The sequence below is a fragment of the Callithrix jacchus genome, chromosome 6 (assembly GCF_049354715.1).
Source record: "Callithrix jacchus isolate 240 chromosome 6, calJac240_pri, whole genome shotgun sequence".
NCBI lineage: Eukaryota > Metazoa > Chordata > Mammalia > Primates > Cebidae > Callithrix > Callithrix jacchus.
In genome coordinates, this window is record NC_133507.1 from 37,200,276 (window position 1) to 37,221,574 (window position 21,299).

At 45.9% G+C, this 21,299-nt stretch overlaps 1 protein-coding gene and 1 pseudogene across 3 annotated transcripts in view; one reads left to right on the plus strand and one right to left on the minus strand.

The window, feature by feature from the left end:
* Positions 1-16,203, plus strand: part of ERCC3 (ERCC excision repair 3, TFIIH core complex helicase subunit) — a 32,635-nt gene extending 16,432 nt beyond the window's left edge. For 2 of the 3 annotated variants that reach the window (XM_008998573.5, XM_002749238.7), the window contains exons 11-15: positions 3,797-3,893; positions 5,064-5,181; positions 12,214-12,332; positions 14,084-14,236; positions 15,758-16,203. In XM_008998573.5, coding sequence (XP_008996821.1) covers positions 3,797-3,893; positions 5,064-5,181; positions 12,214-12,332; positions 14,084-14,236; positions 15,758-15,889 — 619 coding nt within the window. In that variant the 3' untranslated portion in view covers positions 15,890-16,203. The remainder of the gene's footprint in view (positions 1-3,796; positions 3,894-5,063; positions 5,182-12,213; positions 12,333-14,083; positions 14,237-15,757) is intronic. The other variant, XR_013518833.1, reaches the window with a different exon arrangement.
* Positions 16,204-18,354: 2,151 nt separating this feature from the next.
* Positions 18,355-20,348, minus strand: LOC100400650 (pyruvate kinase PKM pseudogene; annotated as a pseudogene).
* Positions 20,349-21,299: the final 951 nt, after the last annotated feature.

Here is a 21,299-nt window from a genome sequence, read left to right on the forward strand (position 1 = left end):
TGTGTAGGGACCCCCATTGCCCACCCTCAAGTCTCCACTCTCTTGAGGACTCATTTTGATGGAGCACATGTTCCAGTAGATTCCTGTGAGAAGGGATGTAGGAGGGGAAGCTTTGGAGACTTCACCTGTTTGCAGATGTCTTTACCTGACTTGACCCTTGATCAGTAGTTTGGCAGGTCCACAGAACTAACGTTGGAGCTTCTAGTGTGGCAGCTTGGAAGTCTGATGCCCTTTGCCTCCTCTCAGTGTGTTGTCTGCTGTGGTGGCTATGTGTTTTCCTTCCCTTGAATACTCGTAGGATTTGGAAATTTCAAAATGATACTCCTAATGTTTTTCTTTCATTGTGATGGGCACTCAGTAGGCCCTTTCTGTCTGGAAACTGGTGTCCTTCAGTCCTGAGAATTTCTATTTTTTGTTGTTAATCACCTCTGTGTTCTCTCTTTTTAGAATCTTGACTGGTCAGATGTTAGATCCTCTGAGCAGCTTCTCCTGTTTGCTTGCCTTTTTTCTATTTTTTTCTTTTTATGCTTTGTCTTCTAACCTTCTATTGAGACTTGTTAATTTCTGAGAGTTCTTTCCTGGTAACTGTTCTTGTTTTGTGAATAGTGTCTTCTCTGAGGTTATGAAAGCTTTTGAAGCTTCCTTTTGTTTCCTGCGCTGTTTCTTTTCTTCATTTTTTTTGTCTTGATTGTTTTTACCTGCCTGTCAAGTCCTTCTGAGTTTTGGTAATCCTTGGCTGGATTTTCTTGCTTAAAGTCAGTCACTAAAAACCTGGCAGGCCTTTCTGTATGGCTTAGTGGGTTTGCCAGCTTGTGGACCTCACTAGAGTGACTGGGCAGGAACCTGGCTATTTCTTCACGAGATTGCCAAATGCCAGTATCTCTAGGACTTTTTTCCTGGGCTGGACAGTTTCTTCAGAGAGGAATTTTCCAGTCCTTTGGGCACCACCTTGTGTTAGGGGAGGAGGAAGGCTAGTGGCATCTTCGCATTCAGTCTCGCCTTTGCCCTCAGCTCTGCCTGGTGTCCCTGGAAAGTAAGCCTCCAGTGCTCCACCAGCAGAGGCAGCCTGCTTGTGCCAGCCTGGCCTGACTGCTCCTTGCACTCACTCGCTGCCGGTCCTCCTGCGCACCTCCCCACCTTCTCAGGCAACTGGTGATGAGTTCCTGATCCCTCCTGCGTCCCACATAGAACAGCGACGGGTGTTGTATAGCTCTTCTCTCCTGCCGGCTCCAGCTTCAGCTTTCTCTAGTCTGTTAGCTCAGGTTCTGTGCCTGTATCTCTCTGCTTTTCAGCTTCTGAAATGTTACCCACTTCGCTCATCTGCTGTTATTTCTTCTCCTGTTTTCTTTGTGGGTTTGTGTTCTTTACTGTCACATTAGTGCCAGTTTGAGCAGGGCAATGAGACAGTGCCTATATTTACTGTGTCATATTTAAGAGCCATCTTCCCTTCCCATCCTTCCTCCCACAACAAAGCTCCTCCACAGTCTTCTGAGCCTCATTCCAGGGGCCTACCCCACCTACATTTGCAGCACTCCTGAGGCTTGTTCCTTGGCCACAGACTCCTGAGCATCTGCTTGAGCAGGGATGTTAATTTGCCTGGCACTGTCGACTCCGAACCAGTCTGGCACAGTGAAGGGCAGCAGATTGTGGCTGTCTCCTGTGTACTAGAATGATCATTACAATGTGTACTTCTTACCTTTTTTTGTGTCTCTGGCCTTTAAATGTATGAAGTAGTTGTTTTCCTTCTTGGTTTTCTCACTTCTAAAATGATCCTGTGGGCTGAGTGCAGTGGCTCATGCCTATAATCGCAGTACTTTGGGAAGCCAAGGTGGAAAGATCACTTGAGCCCAGGAGTTCAAGACCAGCCTGGGCAATATAGTGAGACCCCATCCTTTAAAAACATGTGATCCTGTGGCTTGTGGGCATTGCTCCATTCTTAGCTTGTGTGTGGTGGGGATTCTCCACGCTCTTGGCTCCTCCCTGCCTTCATAAGAAAGGCATCAGTATCACCAAAGCACTTTGCAAGAGAGACTTAGGGTTATGTGGCAGTATGAGGCCATGGGCAGAGAGCATCGTCTTTAGGATCAGACAGACTGGATATGGGAAAGTTGCTTACCTCTGAACTCCTTTTGTGCTTTGGTCGCATGGAACTACTGCCACCCAGTGTTACCCTGGCCCTCATGTCCCTTGATGGTGGGTGATGGATTCTTATGCCTGGCAGCTTGTAAGTGTTCAGTAAATGTGAAGTTCTCCACTTGGAGAATGCTTATCGTTCTATTTCAGCTGTATGGGGGAACCTTTAGAAACCGAGGGCTCCCCACTGTGCAAGTAGTTTTCCTGGTGATGGGAGAGGAGAAAACCACCTAAAAACGTGGATATTAAGAGTCAGGCTGTTCTGATGAGTGGGGCTTCCTAACTTTTTTCGCGGCATGACATGCATAGAAAATGATAAACTTCTGTGGTGGTCAGGACACTCTGGATACCAGGCAAGGCGGCTTGTCACTGGGCTCTGCGCTGGGTGCTGATGGGCCTGGGCAGTGGGGCAGCCACTCCAGGGTTCCACCTGTTCAGGCTCCTGACCCTTGGTTTCCCACACGTAAATTGGGGCACGTGAAACCTGTCTTTTACAGTGCCAAGGAGTCTTGGCAGGGCTGGCTGACTTTTATTTTGAGACAGAGTCTCACTCTGTCGCCCAGGCTGGAGTGCAATGGTGTGATCTCGGCTCACTGCAACATCTGTCTCCGAGGTTCAAGCGATTCTCCTGCCTTGGACTCCTGAGTAGCTGGGACTACAGGCACATACTGTTTTTTTTTATAAATAGTATTTTAATAAGCATTATGTATTAAGGAATATTTTAAGAAATAAGTATTTCCTTATTTATAAAAGAATGCCCGGCTATTTTTTTGTATTTTAGTAGAGATGAGGTCTCACCTCATTGGCCAGGTTGGTATCAAACTCCAGACCTCAGGTGATCCACCTGCCAAAGTGCTGGGATTACAGGCGTGAGCTACTGCGCCTGGCCTGGATTTTTTTTCATGTAGCACTCAGCTTGGTATTGTTGGTGTTCGTAGGCCCTGCAAAGCTGTAGCTTGTCCCCATTGTCTTTGTTTTATCATCATCATTATCACGGTTGTTAGGATCCTTGGGAAGCTGCAAAAAGTGTCCACCATCACATTCCAAGACAAAAGGAGGGAGTATGACATTCCCAGTGCTATGGGATAATAACCAATGAATTCATTAATGGGGTTGTGCCCTTTGGCAGGGAGCTAGACATTAAAGAGAAGTTTTTAAAACTTAGTGTTATGGGAAGTCAGCACAAAAATGGCTGAAGGATACTTTTCTCCTTTCTGCTCATCTCTTGGAGTATGCCTGTGTCATTGGCAAACAGTTGCTTCCAGCCTTTTTCTGGAAATAGCAGTGCTTTCTTTGTCACTCTTCTTGGGCTTCATGAAATCTGGAGATTCTCCTTGTATAGGCTCTGTGCTGAGAGAGAGAGAGGTTGAAGCAGGAAAAAGCATAGTCCAAAAAGAAAACGAAAAACGGAAAGAAGGGAATCCCAAAGAGGATGGCAGGTCTAAACCTAGAATCAGTGGGGAAGGCTGGGGGATGCTAGGGGGAGGCTCGCGGGTGGTATGTCTGTAGCCTGTCATTTTTGTGGGTGTAATGATATCCCTGCATGACAGAGGGCTTTCTACTTGAGAATAGCTTGCTTAATTCCTTTTCCCTTCTGATGTGTTTTCAAGATAACTGAGGCATTATTCAGTGGTCTTTCTAACACAGCTTCATTCTTCTCTAGACCCTATATCTACGGACCTACGTCTCAGGGGGAAAGGATGCAAATTCTCCAGAATTTCAAGCACAACCCCAAAATTAATACTATCTTCATATCCAAGGTTTGTATGGCATATAGGGTGGAGGTGAGGCCCCGAGCACTCTGGGGGCCTGAGGACCTGGGGGGTACACTATGATTCCTGGACAGTGAATTTATGTCTGCTGAAGGAATATCTCATGTATGTTTTCATTTTCCATGTGTCCAGGAATAGGGGATACTACCTGGGGTTAGCAGACTAAGAATTTGCATGCATCATGAATAATCTGTAAAGGCTCTTTGACTGAGGTTTTTCCCAGTTCTTTTTGGGATATAGGAGTTTTAAGGAAATACTTATTTTAAGAAATAATACTTATTTTAATAAGACTTATTTTAATAAGCATTATGTATTAAGGAATATTTTAAGAAATAAGTATTTTCTTATTTATAAAAGAAACAAAAGTTCATTTTCTACTCTGGCAGAAATAGGCATTCAGATGAAGTTCTCTTTACAAGTTGGAGATCCTGTGTGTCGCAGCAGCCTTTGTCCTGGTTCCTGGTGTCCCTTGATGATGGGTGGTGGATGTCAGCACAGACTTGCTTGCGCAGGCCCAGCGCAGGGATGGTTTACTTGCAATCAGAAGCTGTAGCCCCACGGTTTAGAATCGTCATTCAGATTAAGACAGACCCAAAGCCCAAAAGAAATGAGATTTTATGTGATTGTGGCTGGGCACATAAGCACTAAGCTTTCATGTCTCTGTCTGGGAACCTCGATGTTTCGAACCCCAGAGCTTAGGGATCCACCTGCAGTCAGAATCCCATATGGGGCAGTTGCTTCTCCCAGGTCACATCCCACATGTGCTGCTGGTGTCAGTGGACACCAGGTGAGAGTACGGATGGTTTTGCGGAGACATATTTCTGTAGCCAAAAAAGTGAATGACTCAGAGTCAGTCTCCATTGAAGGGCCCTCTCATCTCTGGGCTCCTGGCACCAGCAGCACTCTTTTGAGTGTTACTGAGACATGGTATTATTCTTTAGGATGGCTCTCCTGAGAACTCACACAAGTCCTGGAGACCCAGAGATGCCTTTCTGAGGTTCATTGCTTCACCTCTCTGCCTGCATCAGGTAGACCCTGGTACAAAGAGGAGAAGGAGTGATTATGTTTCTAAATTATCTATACAACTTATTTAAATTCTGGGTCACTTGATTTTTTTTCCCCCTTCGTATATAAGAACCTTCTGATTCATTTCTGTAGGTAGGCGACACATCATTTGATCTGCCAGAAGCCAATGTTCTCATTCAGATCTCATCCCATGGTGGCTCCAGGCGTCAGGAAGCCCAAAGGCTAGGGCGGGTGCTTCGAGCTAAAAAAGGTAAAGTGGCCTTTCATCTTCTGTTGCCGGAGGTCTCCCCTCTTAAACAACTTAGGTTAGGAAGAGGATAGGGGGTCAGCTGCCATTTACCCTGGGGCTAAATAGACTGGAGGGAGGGGATCCCAAAGCAAAGATATAGATCCTTACAGCCCATCATTATTTCTCATGCCTTGGGGGTGACTATGCATGAGCTTTCCATGGCAGCAGCCTGGAATCCATAGTGATGTGCTCTATACACTGAGCAGGCTGTGTTCGTAGAGGTTAAGGAGGAGCCAGGGCAAGGCAGTGTTTACGGGGTAGGTGTGGAAGGGAGAAAACAGAGCTGGGCCACCAGTATAAGAGGAGGAGCTGGAAGCTGCTTCTGTAGGATGCAGGGAAAGGTTTTGTAGGAGCAGCTTGGGCAGACAAAAATGGACACATCATACATAACCTGTTCAGAGTGCTGCCCTGGGAGCAGCTTGCAGCAGGGGCATGGCAAGCTCAGTGAGTGAGGAGGTGAAAACCCGCATTGCAAAGGCTTTTACTGAGGAGTCATGGCACCTCTGCTTGCTTACTGCGGTAAAAGGGCCCAGACCGCCATTGTGGGCATGGCAGGGACTGGCACTGTTGCTGAGAGATGGCCATGTCTCCTCCTGGGACCAGGGTGCATCCTGAATGAGGACATAGACCCTATCCACAGGAATTTGCTTATCCAAGGAGGCATCTGGACTGCTAGGATGTTGGAAAGTGACAAGATTAGTGGGCGTGCTTTGGAATGTACTGCATTCAGATGTGTTTAAGAAGTATCTAGTACCTTGTATTTAAAAGGGAGATGAGGTAGATAGCATGGACTAGAAATAGCATGGACCACGGGCACCAGACCAGCTGTGTCACCTTGGGCAAATTATTTGCTCCTCCGAGCCTTGGTTTTCCCATCCAAAGTGGGGCTGACAATCCTATCTTGCCAAGATTGCTGTGAGGATTGATCTTATAAATTATAAAATGAAGTGGGCTGGCTGGGCACAGTGGCTCACACCTATAATCCCAGCACTTTGGGAAGCTGAGGTAGGAGCATAGCTTGAGCCCAGGAGTTTGAGACCATCTTGGGCAACATGGTGAGACCCCATCTCTACAAAAGATAAAACTAGCTGGGCGTGGTGGTGTGCACCTGTGGTTCCAGCTACTTGGGAGGCTAAGACAGTAGATTTTATAAACTGACAGGAATATGATCTGCTAGCAAATGTGAACATAATTCATTACTTATTCCTTACTCTAATTTGAGAACTCCTTCATTTATTTACTTATTTATTTATTTTGAGACAGAGTCCCATTCTGTCACTCAGGCTAGAGTGCAGTGGCATGATCTCGGCTCACTGCAACCTCCATCTACTGCAGCCTCCATTCTCCTGCCTCAGCCTCCCAAGTAGCTGGGACTGCAGACATGCACCACCACACTCAGCTAATTTTTTTGTATTTTTAGTAAAGTTGGGATTTCACCATGTTGGCCAGGCTCATCTCTAGTGATCCACCCACCTTGGCATCCCAAAGTGCTGGGATTACAGGTGTGAGCCACTGTGCCCAGCCTTAAAAACTCCTTTAAATGTGAATAGAATTGTTTTCTGGCTCAAAACACTATTTAACATAAGATACTTGGCTCCTGTCATTGCACCTCTGAGCTGTTGTAAAACTGAGAAACAATGAAATTCAAGGGCAGTATACTTAACCTACTGATGTTCAACTACAAAGCAAAAATGCTCAGATTTTCCTGAAGGATCAAGTCTTTCAGGCCACAGAATTTTCTGCCCTAGTTTCTGTAATACAGTAGTCCCCCCTTATTTGCTTTTCATATTCAATTACCCGTGGTCAACTGTAGTCCAAAAATATTTAATGGAAAATTCCAGAAATAATTCATAAATTACACACTCTTCTGAGTAGCACCCAGGATGTGAATTCTTCCTTTGCACAGCATATTTATGCTTAATTCTCTGCCCATTAGTCATTTAGTAACCATCTCAGTTCCCATGAACTGTCACTGTATCACAGTACTTGTTTTCAAGTAACCCTTATCTTAGTAATGGCCCCAAAGCACAAGTGTAATGATGCCAGCAATTCAGATACAGTAAAGAGAAGCTGTAAAGGGCTTTCTTAAAGTGAAAAGATAAAAGTTACTAATTTAAGAAAGGGAGTAAAAATCATATGCTAAGGTTGCTAAGATCTGTGGTGAGAATGAATCTTCCTAACTAGACAACATGATCATCCCAAAAGCACATAGCCATCAGTCTTTTCAAAGTCAATGCAAAAGAAAGAATCTAGCTAGAGAGAAGGGTCATATAGGCTGCACCTATAGTCCCAGCCACTCAGGAGACTGAGGTGACAGAATCGCTTTAGTCTGGGAGGCAGAGATTGCAGTGAGCTGACATCCTTCCACTACACTCCAGCCTGGGCAACAGAACAAAACCCTGTTTAAAAAACACAACAAAACAAAAAAACCAAGCCGGGCACAGTGGCTCACGCTTGTAATCCCAGCACTTTGGGATGGACTGCTATTAGATTAATAAAAAAAGAGAAGATCAAATAAGCACAATCAAATGACAAAGGTGATATCACAGCTGATCCCCAGAAATACGAAAGATTCTCAGAGACTTATAAATACCTGTCACACAAACTAGTAAATCTAAAGGAAATGGATAAATTTCTGGAAACACACAGCTTCCCAAGATTGAATCAGGAGTTAATTGAAACCCTGAACAGATCAATAAGGAGTTCAGAAATGGAATCAGCACAACTTAAAAAAATTATGGCCCCAGGTGTGGTGGCTCATGCCTGTAATCCCAGCAGTTTGGGAGGACGAGGCAGATGGATAACCTGAGGTTAGAAGTTTGAGACCAGCCTGAGCAACATGGTAAAACCCCATCTCTACTAAAACAAAGTTAGCTGGGCATGGTGGCTTGTGCCTGTAATCCCAGCCACATGGGAGGTTGAGGCAGGAGAATTGCTTGAACCCAGGAGGCAGAGGTTGCATGATCATGCCATTGTACTCCAGCCTGGTCGACAGAATGAGACTCCGTGTGTGTATGTGTGTACACACATACATATATCTCAACCACAGAATGAGACTCCGTGTGTGTACGTGTACACACATACATGTATCTCAACCACAGAATGAGACTGTGTGTGTGTGCGTGTACACACATACATATATCTCAACCACAGAATGAGACTGTGTGTGTGTGTACACACATACATATATCTCAACCACAGAATGAGACTCCGTTGTGTGTGCGTGTACACACATACATATATCTCAACCACAGAATGAGACTCCGTGTGTGTGCGTGTACACACATACATATATCTCAACCACAGAATGAGACTGTGTGTGTGTGTGTACACACATACATATATCTCAACCACAGAATGAGACTGTGTGTGTGTGTGTACACACATACATATATCTCAACCACAGAATGAGACTGTGTGTGTGTGTGTACACACATACATATATCTCAACCACAGAATGAGACTCCGTGTGTGTGCGTGTACACACATACATATATCAACCACAGAATGAGACTGTGTGTGTGTGTGTACACACATGCAGATATCTCAACCACAGAATGAGACTGTGTGTGTGTGCGTGTACACACATACATATATCTCAACCACAGAATGAGACTGTGTGTGTACACACATACATATATCTCAACCACAGAATGAGACTGTGTGTGTGTGTGTGTACACACATACATATATCTCAACCACAGAATGAGACTCCGTGTGTGTGCGTGTACACACATACATATATCAACCACAGAATGAGACTGTGTGTGTGTGTACACACATGCAGATATCTCAACCACAGAATGAGACTGTGTGTGTGTGCGTGTACACACATACATATATCTCAACCACAGAATGAGACTGTGTGTGTGTACACACATACATATATCTCAACCACAGAATGAGACTCCGTGTGTGTGCGTGTACACACATACATATATCTCAACCACAGAATGAGACTGTGTGTGTACACACATACATATATCTCAACCACAGAATGAGACTCCGTGTGTGTGTGTGTACACACATACATATATCTCAACCACAGAATGAGACTGTGTGTGTGTGTGTGTACACACATACATATATCTCAACCACAGAATGAGACTCTATGTATGTGTGTGTGTGTATACATATATATTATCTCAACGAAAAGTCCTGAACCAAATGTATTCACAGTTGAACACTACCAGATGTACAAAGAACAGCTAGTATCAGTTCTTTTGAAACTATTCAAAAAAATTGAGGAGGAGGGACTTCTCCCTAACTCATACTGTGAAACCAATATCATTCTGATACCAAAATCTGGCAAAGACACAATGAAAAAAGAAAACTACAGGCCAGTATTCCTGATGAACATAGACGCAAAAATCTGTAACAAAATGCTGACAATCCAAATCCAGCAGCATATCAGAAAGTTAATTCACAGTCAAATAGGCTTTGTTTCTGGGATACAAGGTTGGTTCAACATGTGCAAGTCAAGAGGTGGGATTCACCGCATAAACAATTAAAAATTAAGTCATCCTAATAGACACAGAACCCTTAACAAACAGCATGGAAGGAACATATCTCTCAATAATTGAAAGCCATCTATGACACACCCACAGCCAGCAGTATACTAAACAAGCAAAAGCTGGATGCATTCCCTTTAAGAACTGGAACAAGACAAAGAGCCCGCCCTCACCACTCCTATTCAACACAGAAAGTTCTACCCAGAGCAATCTAGCAAGATAAATAAAAGGCATCCAGATAGGAAAAAAGGAAGTTAAATTACCTGTCTTCCCTACTGATATGCTTCTATACCTGGAAAACCCTAAAGACTCCACTAAAAGGCTTCTAGACCTGGTAAGCAGCTTGAGTAAAGTTTTAGGATTCAAAATCAGTTACAACAATCGGTAGCATTTCTATATACCAGTAATATTCAAGCTGAGAGCCAAATCAAGAACACAAGTCAATTTACAGTAGCTGTAAAAACAAAAGACAAAACCTAGGAATAACTGCAGAATACTGCTGAAATAAATCATAGGTGACAGAAACAAATGGGAAAACATTCTATGCTCGTGGATTGGAAGAAGCAATGGAATTAAAATTGCCAGACTGCCCAAAACAATCTACAGATTCGACACTATTGCTATCAAATTGCCCACATAATTTTTCACAGAATTAGAAAAAAAATTGTAAAATTCCTCTGGAACCACAAAAGCACCTAAATAGCCAAAGCAGAACCTAGGCAAAAGGAACAAAGCCAAAGGCCTCACATTATCCAACTTCAAACTATGCCACGGGGCTTACAGTAACCAAAACAGCCTGGTACTGGTACAAAAGCAGACACACAGACCAATGGAACAGAATAGTCCAGAAGTAATGCCATACACTTGGAGCCAAATGATGTTCAACAAAATCAGCAAAAATATGCAGCAGGGAACGCTCTCCCTTTTCAATAAATGGTGCTGGGGAAACTGACTAACTAGATGCAGAAGAATGAAACTGGACCCCTGCCTGTCGCCACATACAAAAATTAACTCATAATGGATTAAAGACTTGAATATAAGACCTCAGCGAGGATCCTCAAAGAAAACTTAAGACCGTATTCACAAAGTTGTGCAACTGTCATATCACAATTTATGTTTAGAATGTTCTCATAAGCTCCCAAAAGTAACCCTCATCATGCACAGCCACTCCTAATTTCCTCTTGTTCCCAACCCCAGCCCTAGGCAGCCGCTAATCCTCTTTCACATCTATAGGCCTTTTCTGGACATCTCATGTAAATGGAATCAAACCATTTGGGGCCTTCTGTGACTGGTTTCTTTTCACCTAGCTTAATGTTTTCTTTGCTTGCTTTTTTTTTTTTTTTTTTTGAGACAGAGTCTTGCTCTACCTCCTAGGCTGGAGTGCAGTGGTGTGATCTTGGCTCACTGCAAACACCACATCGCAGCTTCAAGGGATTCCCTTGCCTCAGCTCCTGAGTAGCTGGGATTACAGGTGTGAGCCACCATGCCTGGCTTATTTTCGTATTTTTAGTGAAGACAGGGTTTCACCATGTTGGCCAGGATGGTCTCAAACTCCTGACCTTGAGTGATCCACGCCCACCTCTGGCCTCCCAAAGTGCTGGGATTAAAGGTGTGAGCCACCACACCCGGCAGCATAAAGTTTTCAAAAAGATTATCTATATTGTGGCATCTGTCAGTACTTCATTCTCTTTTATTGCCAAATAATATTCGATTCCATGGACATACCACATTTTATTTGTCCATACATCTGTTGATGGACATTTGGGCTGTTTTCACTTTTTGGCTCTTAGAAGAATTCTGCTATGAAATTCATGTACAAAATTTTGTGTGGATATAGTTTCATTTCTCTTGGATTTATGCCTGGAAGTGGAATTGCCAGGTCGTGTGGTTATAACATTGTGTTTAACATTCTGATGAACGGCGAGACTGTTTTCCAAATCAGCCACATCATCTTTGTTCTCAGCAGCAGTGCATGAGGGTTCTAGTTTTTCACAACCGTGACAACAATTTTAGTTATCTGCCTTTTTGATGCTAGCCATCCTCGTGGTGGTGAGGTGGTATCTCATTGTGGTTTTGAGTTGCATTCCCTGGTGATTAATGGTGTGGAGCATCTTTTCATGTGCTCATTGGCTATTTTTATATTGTCTTTGGAGATATAATCTGTTCATATTCTTTGTCCATTTTATAATTAACTTGTCTTGTTGAGTTTCAGTAGCTCTTTATATAACCTAGATACCAATACCCTATCAGACATATGCTTTTCAAATACTTTTATTCTGTGGATTGTCTTCACTTTCTTGGTGGTGTCCTTGGAAGCATAAAAGCCTTCTTAATTTGATGCAATCCCATGCCGGGTTCAGGTGGTAACCCCGAGTGCAGGGCTTTCCCACTGCAGTGCTTGCTTTTGAGCCTGGGACCCTTAGCTCTTGGCGTTTAAATGGCTAATGTCTTCTTTCTTGCCTTTTCTCACTTTTCCCTGCAGGGATGGTTGCAGAGGAGTACAATGCCTTTTTCTACTCACTGGTATCCCAGGACACACAGGAAATGGCTTACTCAACCAAGCGGCAGAGATTCTTGGTAGATCAAGGTTATAGCTTCAAGGTATGCATCCATTTGGCCTCGGGTTAGACTAGGACCAAGGCCTTCTTGGTATGCTGGCCTCCAGGAGAAGTGAGGGCCACTGTCAGCAGGCAGGCACTAAGCATTAGGGGATTAGGGGCCTTGCCTCAAACTCCTTTTGTCTCTGCATGAATTGCTGAGGGCAGCTGTGGGAAGTGTGCTGTCCTGGCAGGACTGAGGTGCTAGGGCACTATGGCCAGCACTGTGTGAGTGTGAGCCCTGCAGGGTTGCTTTCTCCGGGACCCCTTTCCAGGTGGCTAGGAGAGCTCTTCCTTTCATCAGCTGGTAAGCTCCAGGCCTTAGTGTGCCTCACTTTGGCTCCCAGACATAAGAGCCATCCCTGTACTACTAATCAGGTATTTTAATAATTGAGAATTGTAGAGCTTTGGCTAGCTTTCATTGGCTGAGGCATTTGCTTTCTTTTCTGTTACACAGATACTACGGTTCTGTCAGTATTATGGTGTCCAGAAGGGCTTTATATTTTGTAGCTAGATGGAGGGTTCTAGAAACAGGGGAATTAAATTCCCCCTGTGGTCCACTAAAAGGACATCCCTAGAACATCAGACTCCCAGGTTCTTGATTGCAAAAGACTGTAGGCTGCTTTTGAGGTGTATTTTCAATGTGTCTCTTTATGCATTGCTGAGAGTTTCCATTGTTGGCCTTAGGAAGACAGAGTTGTCTGGCCTCCCCTCTTTTAGTTACAGGTAGTGGCATTTTTCAGACCTCTCATGCTGGCCTAGAGGACAAGATGCTTGGGTTTTGAGCCCAGTTTTTGGAGGATTTGCATTGTGACCTTTTTATCCATCCATAAAAATCCCTGCTGGTAATAGCATTCCTACCTCCTGATTCCTGCTGAGCTCTGAGGGTAAATCAGAAAGAGCTACTCTGAATTCTTTGAAAGGTGACCTTGACAAAAAGGCACAATCCCATGCTGTAGTAGTTTGTGTTGGTTGGAGCTGTGTCCTCAGTGCTGCCTGTTGAGGAGGAGTGGTTGGAGTTCCCAGAGTCATGACCTGGAGTGGTTAGGCCCTGGGCAGATGTGCACGTCGTCTGTACTCTGGATACCTGGCCACCAGAACTCAGATCCTTACTTGTAGGAATTTTCCTTTAGTTAACATTATGAGAATTTGGAGGGAGAGTTCCCTTTACATAATCAACCCACGCTTTCTGCAGAGATAGGGAAGCCTCATAGTAAGTTATCCCCGTAGACATGAAAACCTAGTCTCCACCGTGCTGTTCTGTTTCAGAGAAGCTCTGTAAATATCTTCTTAATATCCTGTCGTTTTTTTTATGCTCATTCCTGCTGGAAGCCCCAGTTGCTGAGCACAGCAGATGCCAGGAACCTTCTCAGAGGGCCACAGCCTATGCCTTCCAGTCTCTTGTCCCTTCTTTTGGCTGCTCCAAGATGTGAAAGCTACCCAAAGAAGCCTTTTCAAGTCACTGAGATTCTTTGCTTTAATCTTCCATCCATGATCATTTAGATGCTGGGAGCAGGTTTCTCTGAAATTCCTGCATCTCTCTGGTCTTGAGATCATTAGTCAAGCTTCCTATTAAAGGCGGCTGCTGACACTGGTCTCTGGAATGCTAGGGAGGAGTTCTCCATTGTTGGCCACCACAGTGTGGCTGGGACTGGGGAGGGAAGTGACCAAGAGCAGGCAGACCCAGGAGAAGGCAGAGTAGGGCCAGGGGAGAGAGAGCAGAAGGGAGCATGTCTGCCGGCTTGGGCTTCGCAGGTGATCACGAAGCTTGCCGGCATGGAGGAGGAAGACTTGGCATTTTCGACAAAAGAAGAGCAGCAGCAGCTCTTACAGAAAGTCCTGGCAGCCACTGACCTGGATGCTGAGGAGGAGGTGGTGGCTGGGGAATTTGGCTCCAGATCCAGCCAGGTGAGTAAGTGGGTGAGGAGGCTCCAGGTGTCAGCACTCCCACAGGACAACATTTGTAGACACAGACATGTAGTCCTTCCTGGATCATCCATGGGATTTTTTGGAAAATGTTGGAAAACATGGAATTGATGACTAGAAACAGCCCTTGTTGCTCTTTCGGTGTGTGCCCCTTGAACTGTTGCATGCAGGGGAGCTCACAGGGACTCTGGCTGGTCTCCTGCTTTGCTTATACAGGTATTTGTCAGATCTTGATGTTGAAGCCCGGGTTGGCAAGCAGGTGACCCCAGCCCACCTTGGTGGTGATTGGAGGGAGCGTGATGGGCTGGGGTCACATAGTTCCCACACACAGGGCTGCCATCCCTGGCCGTGGGCACCTAGTTCTCCTCTGGTTCCTCCTCAGGGATAAAGCTGAGCTTCCTAGCCCATAAGACAGCTTTGAGGATCAACTCTTGTGGTAGCTTCAGCACTTACTTAGAAAAATTGAGAGTTCTCTGAAAATACTCAACCTGTCATTTATTCTACAAATATGCTCTAATTAGAGCATCATTATGGAGAGTTCTTTATCAGGCCTGTCCGAAGAGGCAAGTGCACTTCAGTGAGGTGCTTTTGAAATGCAGTTGCTGTTAGAGCCTGAAGGTGAGCAACTTCTGGGCCAAGGCAAGAAGGAAGCAGCTATCTCTGGGGAGGGGCTGCCCTCCTTCCAGCCTAAGCCCTTCGTCCCCCCACCCAGGGGGCACTCTCCATGGGAACCCAGGGATGCGCCCTGCTCTCACTGGTTCTAAGGAGATGTCCAGTTCATTCTGCTAAGAGAATAAGAAATAGCAGCATGGAGGTAGTTATCCCCATTTTACAGATGAGGTCATTGAGGTGCAGACATTAATTACTTGCCTCAGAGTTACTCAGGGACAGGTGGAGCCAAGAGTTAAGCCCAGGGCTTTCTGTCCTTCCACTTGATTCAAAGCCTCATGGTGGTCTCTCAGGAGATTTTAAGGGACTTCTGCCCTGTTAAAAAGTTGTGTTCAGGCCAGACATGGTGGCTCATGTCTGTAATCCTAGCACTTTGGGAGGACTAGGTGGGAGGATCAGTTGAGTCCAGGAGTTTGAGACCAGTATGGTCAACATATCAAGACCTGTTTCTCTCTTAAAAAAAAAAAAAAATTGTTTGGAAGGCGTTACTAAGTGAGGCTGTAGCATTATGGTAGGAACCGAGTCCGAAGCTAGGCTCCCTGGGTTCAAGTCCCGTCTCCTTAGAGCTGTGTGATCTTGGACAAGTTACTTACCCTGTCTCAGTTTCCTCTTCTTTAAGGTATAGATTATAGTAGTTTTGAGGATTAGAAAAGATAATGCATGTAAAATGCTTAGAAGAATGCCTGAGACACAGTAAGGGCTCTGTAAATGTTATTAAAAATAATGTATTAAATTGATGTAAGTCTTATACAGTTTGCTGTGGTTATAAATATTACAAAACGAGTGTCTTTTCTTCTGGAGACTAACATGGGCTGGTCCTCCCCTTCCTGGCAGGCGTCTCGGCGCTTTGGCACCATGAGCTCTATGTCTGGGGCCGACGACACTGTGTACATGGAATACCACTCATCGCGGAGCAAGGCGCCCAGCAAACACGTGCACCCGCTTTTCAAGCGCTTCAGGAAATGATGCGTAGGGGGGTGCTTTGTTCAAGACCAGGCCCTTGGCACCCTCGTCGGAAAGGGATCTTCAGTGAAATAGTTTCCTTCACTTCCTTGCCTTTCCCTCCAGTGTTGGCCCAACTGTGCTGAGGAAAATGCATCAAGGGCTTGGCTCTGCCTTTGTGGGTCATCTAGGGTTTTATAAAGGAGGAGAAGATGATATTTTTTTGTGTTTTCAAACTTGTTGGGGAGTGGGGTCATTTTTGTATATAAAAAAATTGCAGTATTTAAGGTATATTTATGTTACTGTTCTGAATAAACAGAATGAACCATTGAACCATTCTTCACTGTGGAAGTGTTTCTATGCTTTGTCCTGGGCATGGGTAATGTCTGACCCACCTCCATCAAGGCCCTACTTTGTAGCAAGCTCAGAGGAGTAAGATGGAGCCCATCCCCAGTGAGCATGCTGAGTTAGAGGAAGTGTTGGCAGGAAAGGCCTGGGGAATGTGAAGGGTGATCCAGCCAGAGGGAAGAGCCTGCGTAGTTGACTCTGGTCCCTGCTCACAGCTTAGCCAGGTGGATTCAGACTGGGGCTTCAGACCCTTAGCTTCCTGCTGTTCTGGTGGTCACAGCTGTTCCTACAGCTTGTCCGAGGTAGACACCCACACCATGTAGGCCGTCCAGGTCAGTTCCTGGTGGCTCGTCTGAGAGAGTGACTTCTTACTTATCCCTCAAAGTATGTTTTCAGGTATTGTCAAGAGGATAGATTTCTCTTCTAATGGCACTTTAGTGCCCTTGGGTGTTCAGTTGCTTCTTCCTTTATTTTTAATGGCTTTGGGCTGTTCTCTTATGTTCCTGGTTTGAAGGCAAAGGTGTTGAGGAAAAGATAGATCAGGCAGGATTGCTTCTTGAAAGGTAGACATGCACAAGGCATATCCGCTTTGCAGAAAGACTTGTGATTCTGAGGAGGAGCTCACCAACAGGAAGCAGCGCTCACACTTGGGGAATGTTGAAACCCTGGCTACATAAGGCTTCCAAGTGGAGGTCCTGCCCATCCCCGAGGCTCAGCAGCAGCTTCCTGGCCTCAGCTCCAGCGCAGGTGGGCTGCTCTCTGATGCAGCCACAGACTGGGGAGAAGAAGGTTTTTTGCGGCTTTTGCCATTACCTTTGCACCAACCTAATACTTCTTTTATCAGGGGGCTTCGAAGCAAGAGCCATCTGCCCCACATTCCACTTCTCTGAGCTGACCTTGGTGACAAACACACTCTCATAATCTGGTCAGTAGCTGGTGCTGCCAGGCATCTAGCCACTCTTACCAGCGCAAAGTCTAGGAGCTGGCATCGGGGCCCTCGCTAGGTGGAATGGGCCTGAGCAGCCCCACTTGAGGTGCACGCTTCAGCCTGCGGAGTCACCTATCATGTAATCCTGATGGGTTGGCACTCAGATGTTCAAACTTGACTGTAGCCGTTATTATTTTCAGTCTTGCCTCCTGTCATGCCTTTACACTTGAAATCCTCAAATAATACCAAGCACTTCCTGTGTTTTCACATTTCCTTGTTTTCTTGTCTATTGACAATGTTGAATTTTACCCGTGTCCTGTGATCCTAGGAAATAGATACATTTAAAGGAATCCCTTGTCCTTGGTGTTCTGGAAAATAGCTTACTGCAGAGAACCATCCTTCCTGGTATAACTCATGGATACCCGCCTTGTAGACCCCAGCCAAGGCCAGACATAGGCCTTCCAGATTCCCATTCTTTGCCTCGTAAATTAGCTGAACTGCTTGTCCCCACTGATCAATGGGAAGAAAATGCTTGTGAACCACACTTTGGTTTAGATTCTTGTCTATACCCCAGACCCCTGAACTTTGGCTCATTCCTCCACCCACTCCTGAGAATAGATGGGACTCAGGGTAAGTCACTGATTGATCTGTCCTACTGTGTCACGCCCCTTCATCTCACTTCCTATCTTTTACTTGTTTCCCTCTCCCTATAAAAGAAAACCCCGTTTACTTAACGGAGACAAACAGATCTTATATTCAGTGCATTCTCCCTATTGTAATAGTACACCCCTCCCCACCACTTTGCAACAGTCCTTTCAAATAAGTCCAGATTTTTAAAAAATTTTTCCTAACATTGCCTGTTCTGTAAACTTCAGGTCTAGATTTTATTTTGACATCATGTAACAAGTTTTCATCTAAATTTGCAAATATAACTTGTTTTTATATTTCAGTTTTTAGATATCATTTAGTTTTTAGATATGCTAAACTCAGTTCTAGGAAAGTTTTCTGTAGATTTCTAGAAGAAGTAGATCAAAATCAGTGAAGATATAGAAGACTTGAACAATACTATTTATTTTTTTCAGCTGTTGTTTATTGACAGGTAGGATCCATAGCAACAGGCCCGGAGGTGCTGCAGTAGTGGGGGAAAATGGAAGGTGGAGTGTTTGCTGCAGGACAGCTGGATGGAGGGCGGGGACAGGTGCCAACTGCGGAGGCCCAGGGGGTTGGGGAAGCAAGTAAGGGCCAGGGCCAGAGTTGGCTTAAAAAGAACAACTGCTCTGTGCACTTAAGGCCCCTAACTCTTGCTTGCTGTTTCCTGACTCCAGATGGTTGGGAGTCCTCTGGGCATCCATTTTCTAAAGGGATCGAACAGACACAGGAAAGGAAGCTGTCACCCTCTTGCCATCTGGCTCCTGGCGCCTCCAGTCCAGCATTCCTCCTTCTTCCCTTGATTGGGTGGGGTCACATGATGGGCAGCCAGGCTCTGGGCGGTCCCACCAGAGCAGACTGTAAACACAGCCATGTTTCAGCAAGGCGTTGATCTTCTCTGGTATCCCAGCCCATCGGTGCCACACTGCAGCCCAGAGTGAGCTCTACGAGCGATTGATGCTGGCCTAATGGATGGGTTGGGGGAAGAGGATGGAGCAGGGACTGGAGGAGGGGCTCTGGAGATGGCACAGAAACAACATTCATGGTGTTGGTGAAGCCGGAGCCGGTTTACCTTCCAGTCAGCACAATGACCACATCTCCTTGAGGAAGCCTTGGGCCTTGCCAACATTCATAGGCAAGTGCACCCAGAGCTCCACGTCCTCAGCCCAGGCCTCCTGGACTGGGTCCTTGCACAGCACAGGGAAGATGCCACAGTTCAGGTGGGCCTGACGGGCTGTCTGGGGATTCCATGTCAGAGCAATGATAGGGGCACCTGGTGAGCAGAACTGCCAGACTCAGTGAGAATGATTATGGCCCCACTGCAGCACCTGAAGGAGGCCTCCACGGCACCCACGGCGATGGCTTTTGTGGGTCACTGGTAATGGGCACCGGGTGGTAGAGTTCCTCAAATAATTAAAAGTGTTAGTTGGCGGCCTCTGCCTTGCAGGCAGTCAGGTGCTGCATGCGCACAGCCTCCAGAGCATAGTCTCCTTTGGCTGTCTCCAGACAGCATAATGCAGTCGGCTCCATCCAGGACTGCACTGGCCACATCACTGCCGTCAGCCTGGGTGGGGCGGAGCTTCCTGATCACACTCTCCAGCATGAGTGGCACAGATGACAGGCTTCCCAGCTCAGTTTCACCGCCCAATCATCTTCTGAGCAAGGAAGACCTTCACCGCAGGAATCTCAATGCCTAGATCACCACGAGCCACCGTGATCCCATCACTGGCCTCCAGGATTTCATCAAACCTCCAAACCACCTCATGATTCTCGATTTTGCTGATTACTTGATGTTCTGTCCCTTCTTTCCCAGGACCTTCCTCACTTCGTGGACATCAGAGGCCTTGCGGATGAATGATGCAAACACCATATCGACATCCCTCTCGACCCCAAACTTCAGGTCCTGGATGTCCTCTGACACAGCAGACAAGTCACAGCAGCCCCAGGAAGGTTCACACACCTCTTGCTGCCCAAGGAGCCACCATTTTTTCCCTCCATCACCGGGAAGTCAGCACCTTTCTGCTTCACCTGGAGGGAAATAAGCCCATCCTCCACATAGATATTGCTGCCCACTTCCACCACCTTGCAGATGTTCTTGTAGTCCGGCCACAGGATGTTCTTGTCACACTTTTCCATGTAGGCATTATCCAGCGTGATTTTGAGAGTTGCTCCCTTCTTCAGCTCCACCTCTGCTGTGCTACTGCCCTTGATGAGGCCAGTTTGGATCTCAGGTCCTTTAGTGTCCAGAGCCACGGCAACGAGCCGGTAGGGGATGGGATCAGAAGCAAAGCTTTCCGTGGCTGCGCGCACGTTCTCGATGGTCTCCGCGTGGTACTCATGAGTTCCATGAGAGAAGTTCAGCCGAGCCACATTCATTCCAGACTTAATCATCTCCTTCAACGTCTCCACGGATCGGGAAGCTGGGCCAATGGTACAGATGATGCCAGTGTTCCCGGCTGTGATGGGTGGTGAGTCAATGTCCAGGCGGCACGTGTGCTCCAGGAATGTGTCAGCCATGGCTGCATGGAGCTGCTGGGTCTGAATGAAGGCAGTCCCAGCTTCACTATGGGGCTTCGACGTGGCTGCTGAGGTCCTCCAGTGCTGACCAACTTAGGCTACACGGCAAACGTGAGGAGGTCAGGAGCCCCAGGATGTGCAGCTGCTGTGCCGACTTGAACAATACTATTAACAAACTTGACCTAACTGACATTTACAGAATACTGAGTAACAGTAGTATAAGCATTCTTTTCAAATACGCAGATCAATTGCCAATATAGAATCAATTTCAGGTCCTACAAGTCCTAATACACTGGAAAGTATTTAAGCCATTCAAGCTGTATTCTGTGCCCACAGTGGAAGTAAGTTAAAAATCAATAGAAAGAATCTGGGAAACCCTCAAATATTTGGAAAAGGTGATAGTTAATTTTAGATGTCAGTTGAGTTAAGGGAGGACAGGTCGTTTTTTGGTGTGTCTGGGGGGTGTTCACAGGAACGAGGAGCATTTGAAGCTGTAGACTGAGTAAAGCAGATTCACCCCTACCAACTTGGGTGGGCTTCATATAATCCGTCAAGGGACCAGATAGAAAAAAAGGGTGCAGGAAGGATGAATACAAATTGCAGAGCACAATATTGATATATTTTTAAAAATCCAAAACACTGGGGTCTATTGGGGGGAAAAGGGGAGGGCCAGTGGGAGGGGGAGGTGGGGAGGGATAGCCTGGGGAGAAATGCCAAATGTAGGTGAAGGGGAGAAGAAAAGCAAAGCACACTGCCATGTATGTACCTACGCAACTGTCTTGCATGCTCTGCTCATGTACCCTAAAACCTAAAATCCAATAAAAAAGAAAAAAAAAAAAAGAAAAAAAAAATCCATTGGTGGGACATGGTGGCTCTTGTCTGTAATCACCTAAGGTCAGGAGTTTGAGACCAGCCCAGCCAACATGGTGAGCCCCCGTCTTTACTGGAAATACAAAAAAGAAAAACAAATTAGCTAGGTGTGGTGGCGGGTGC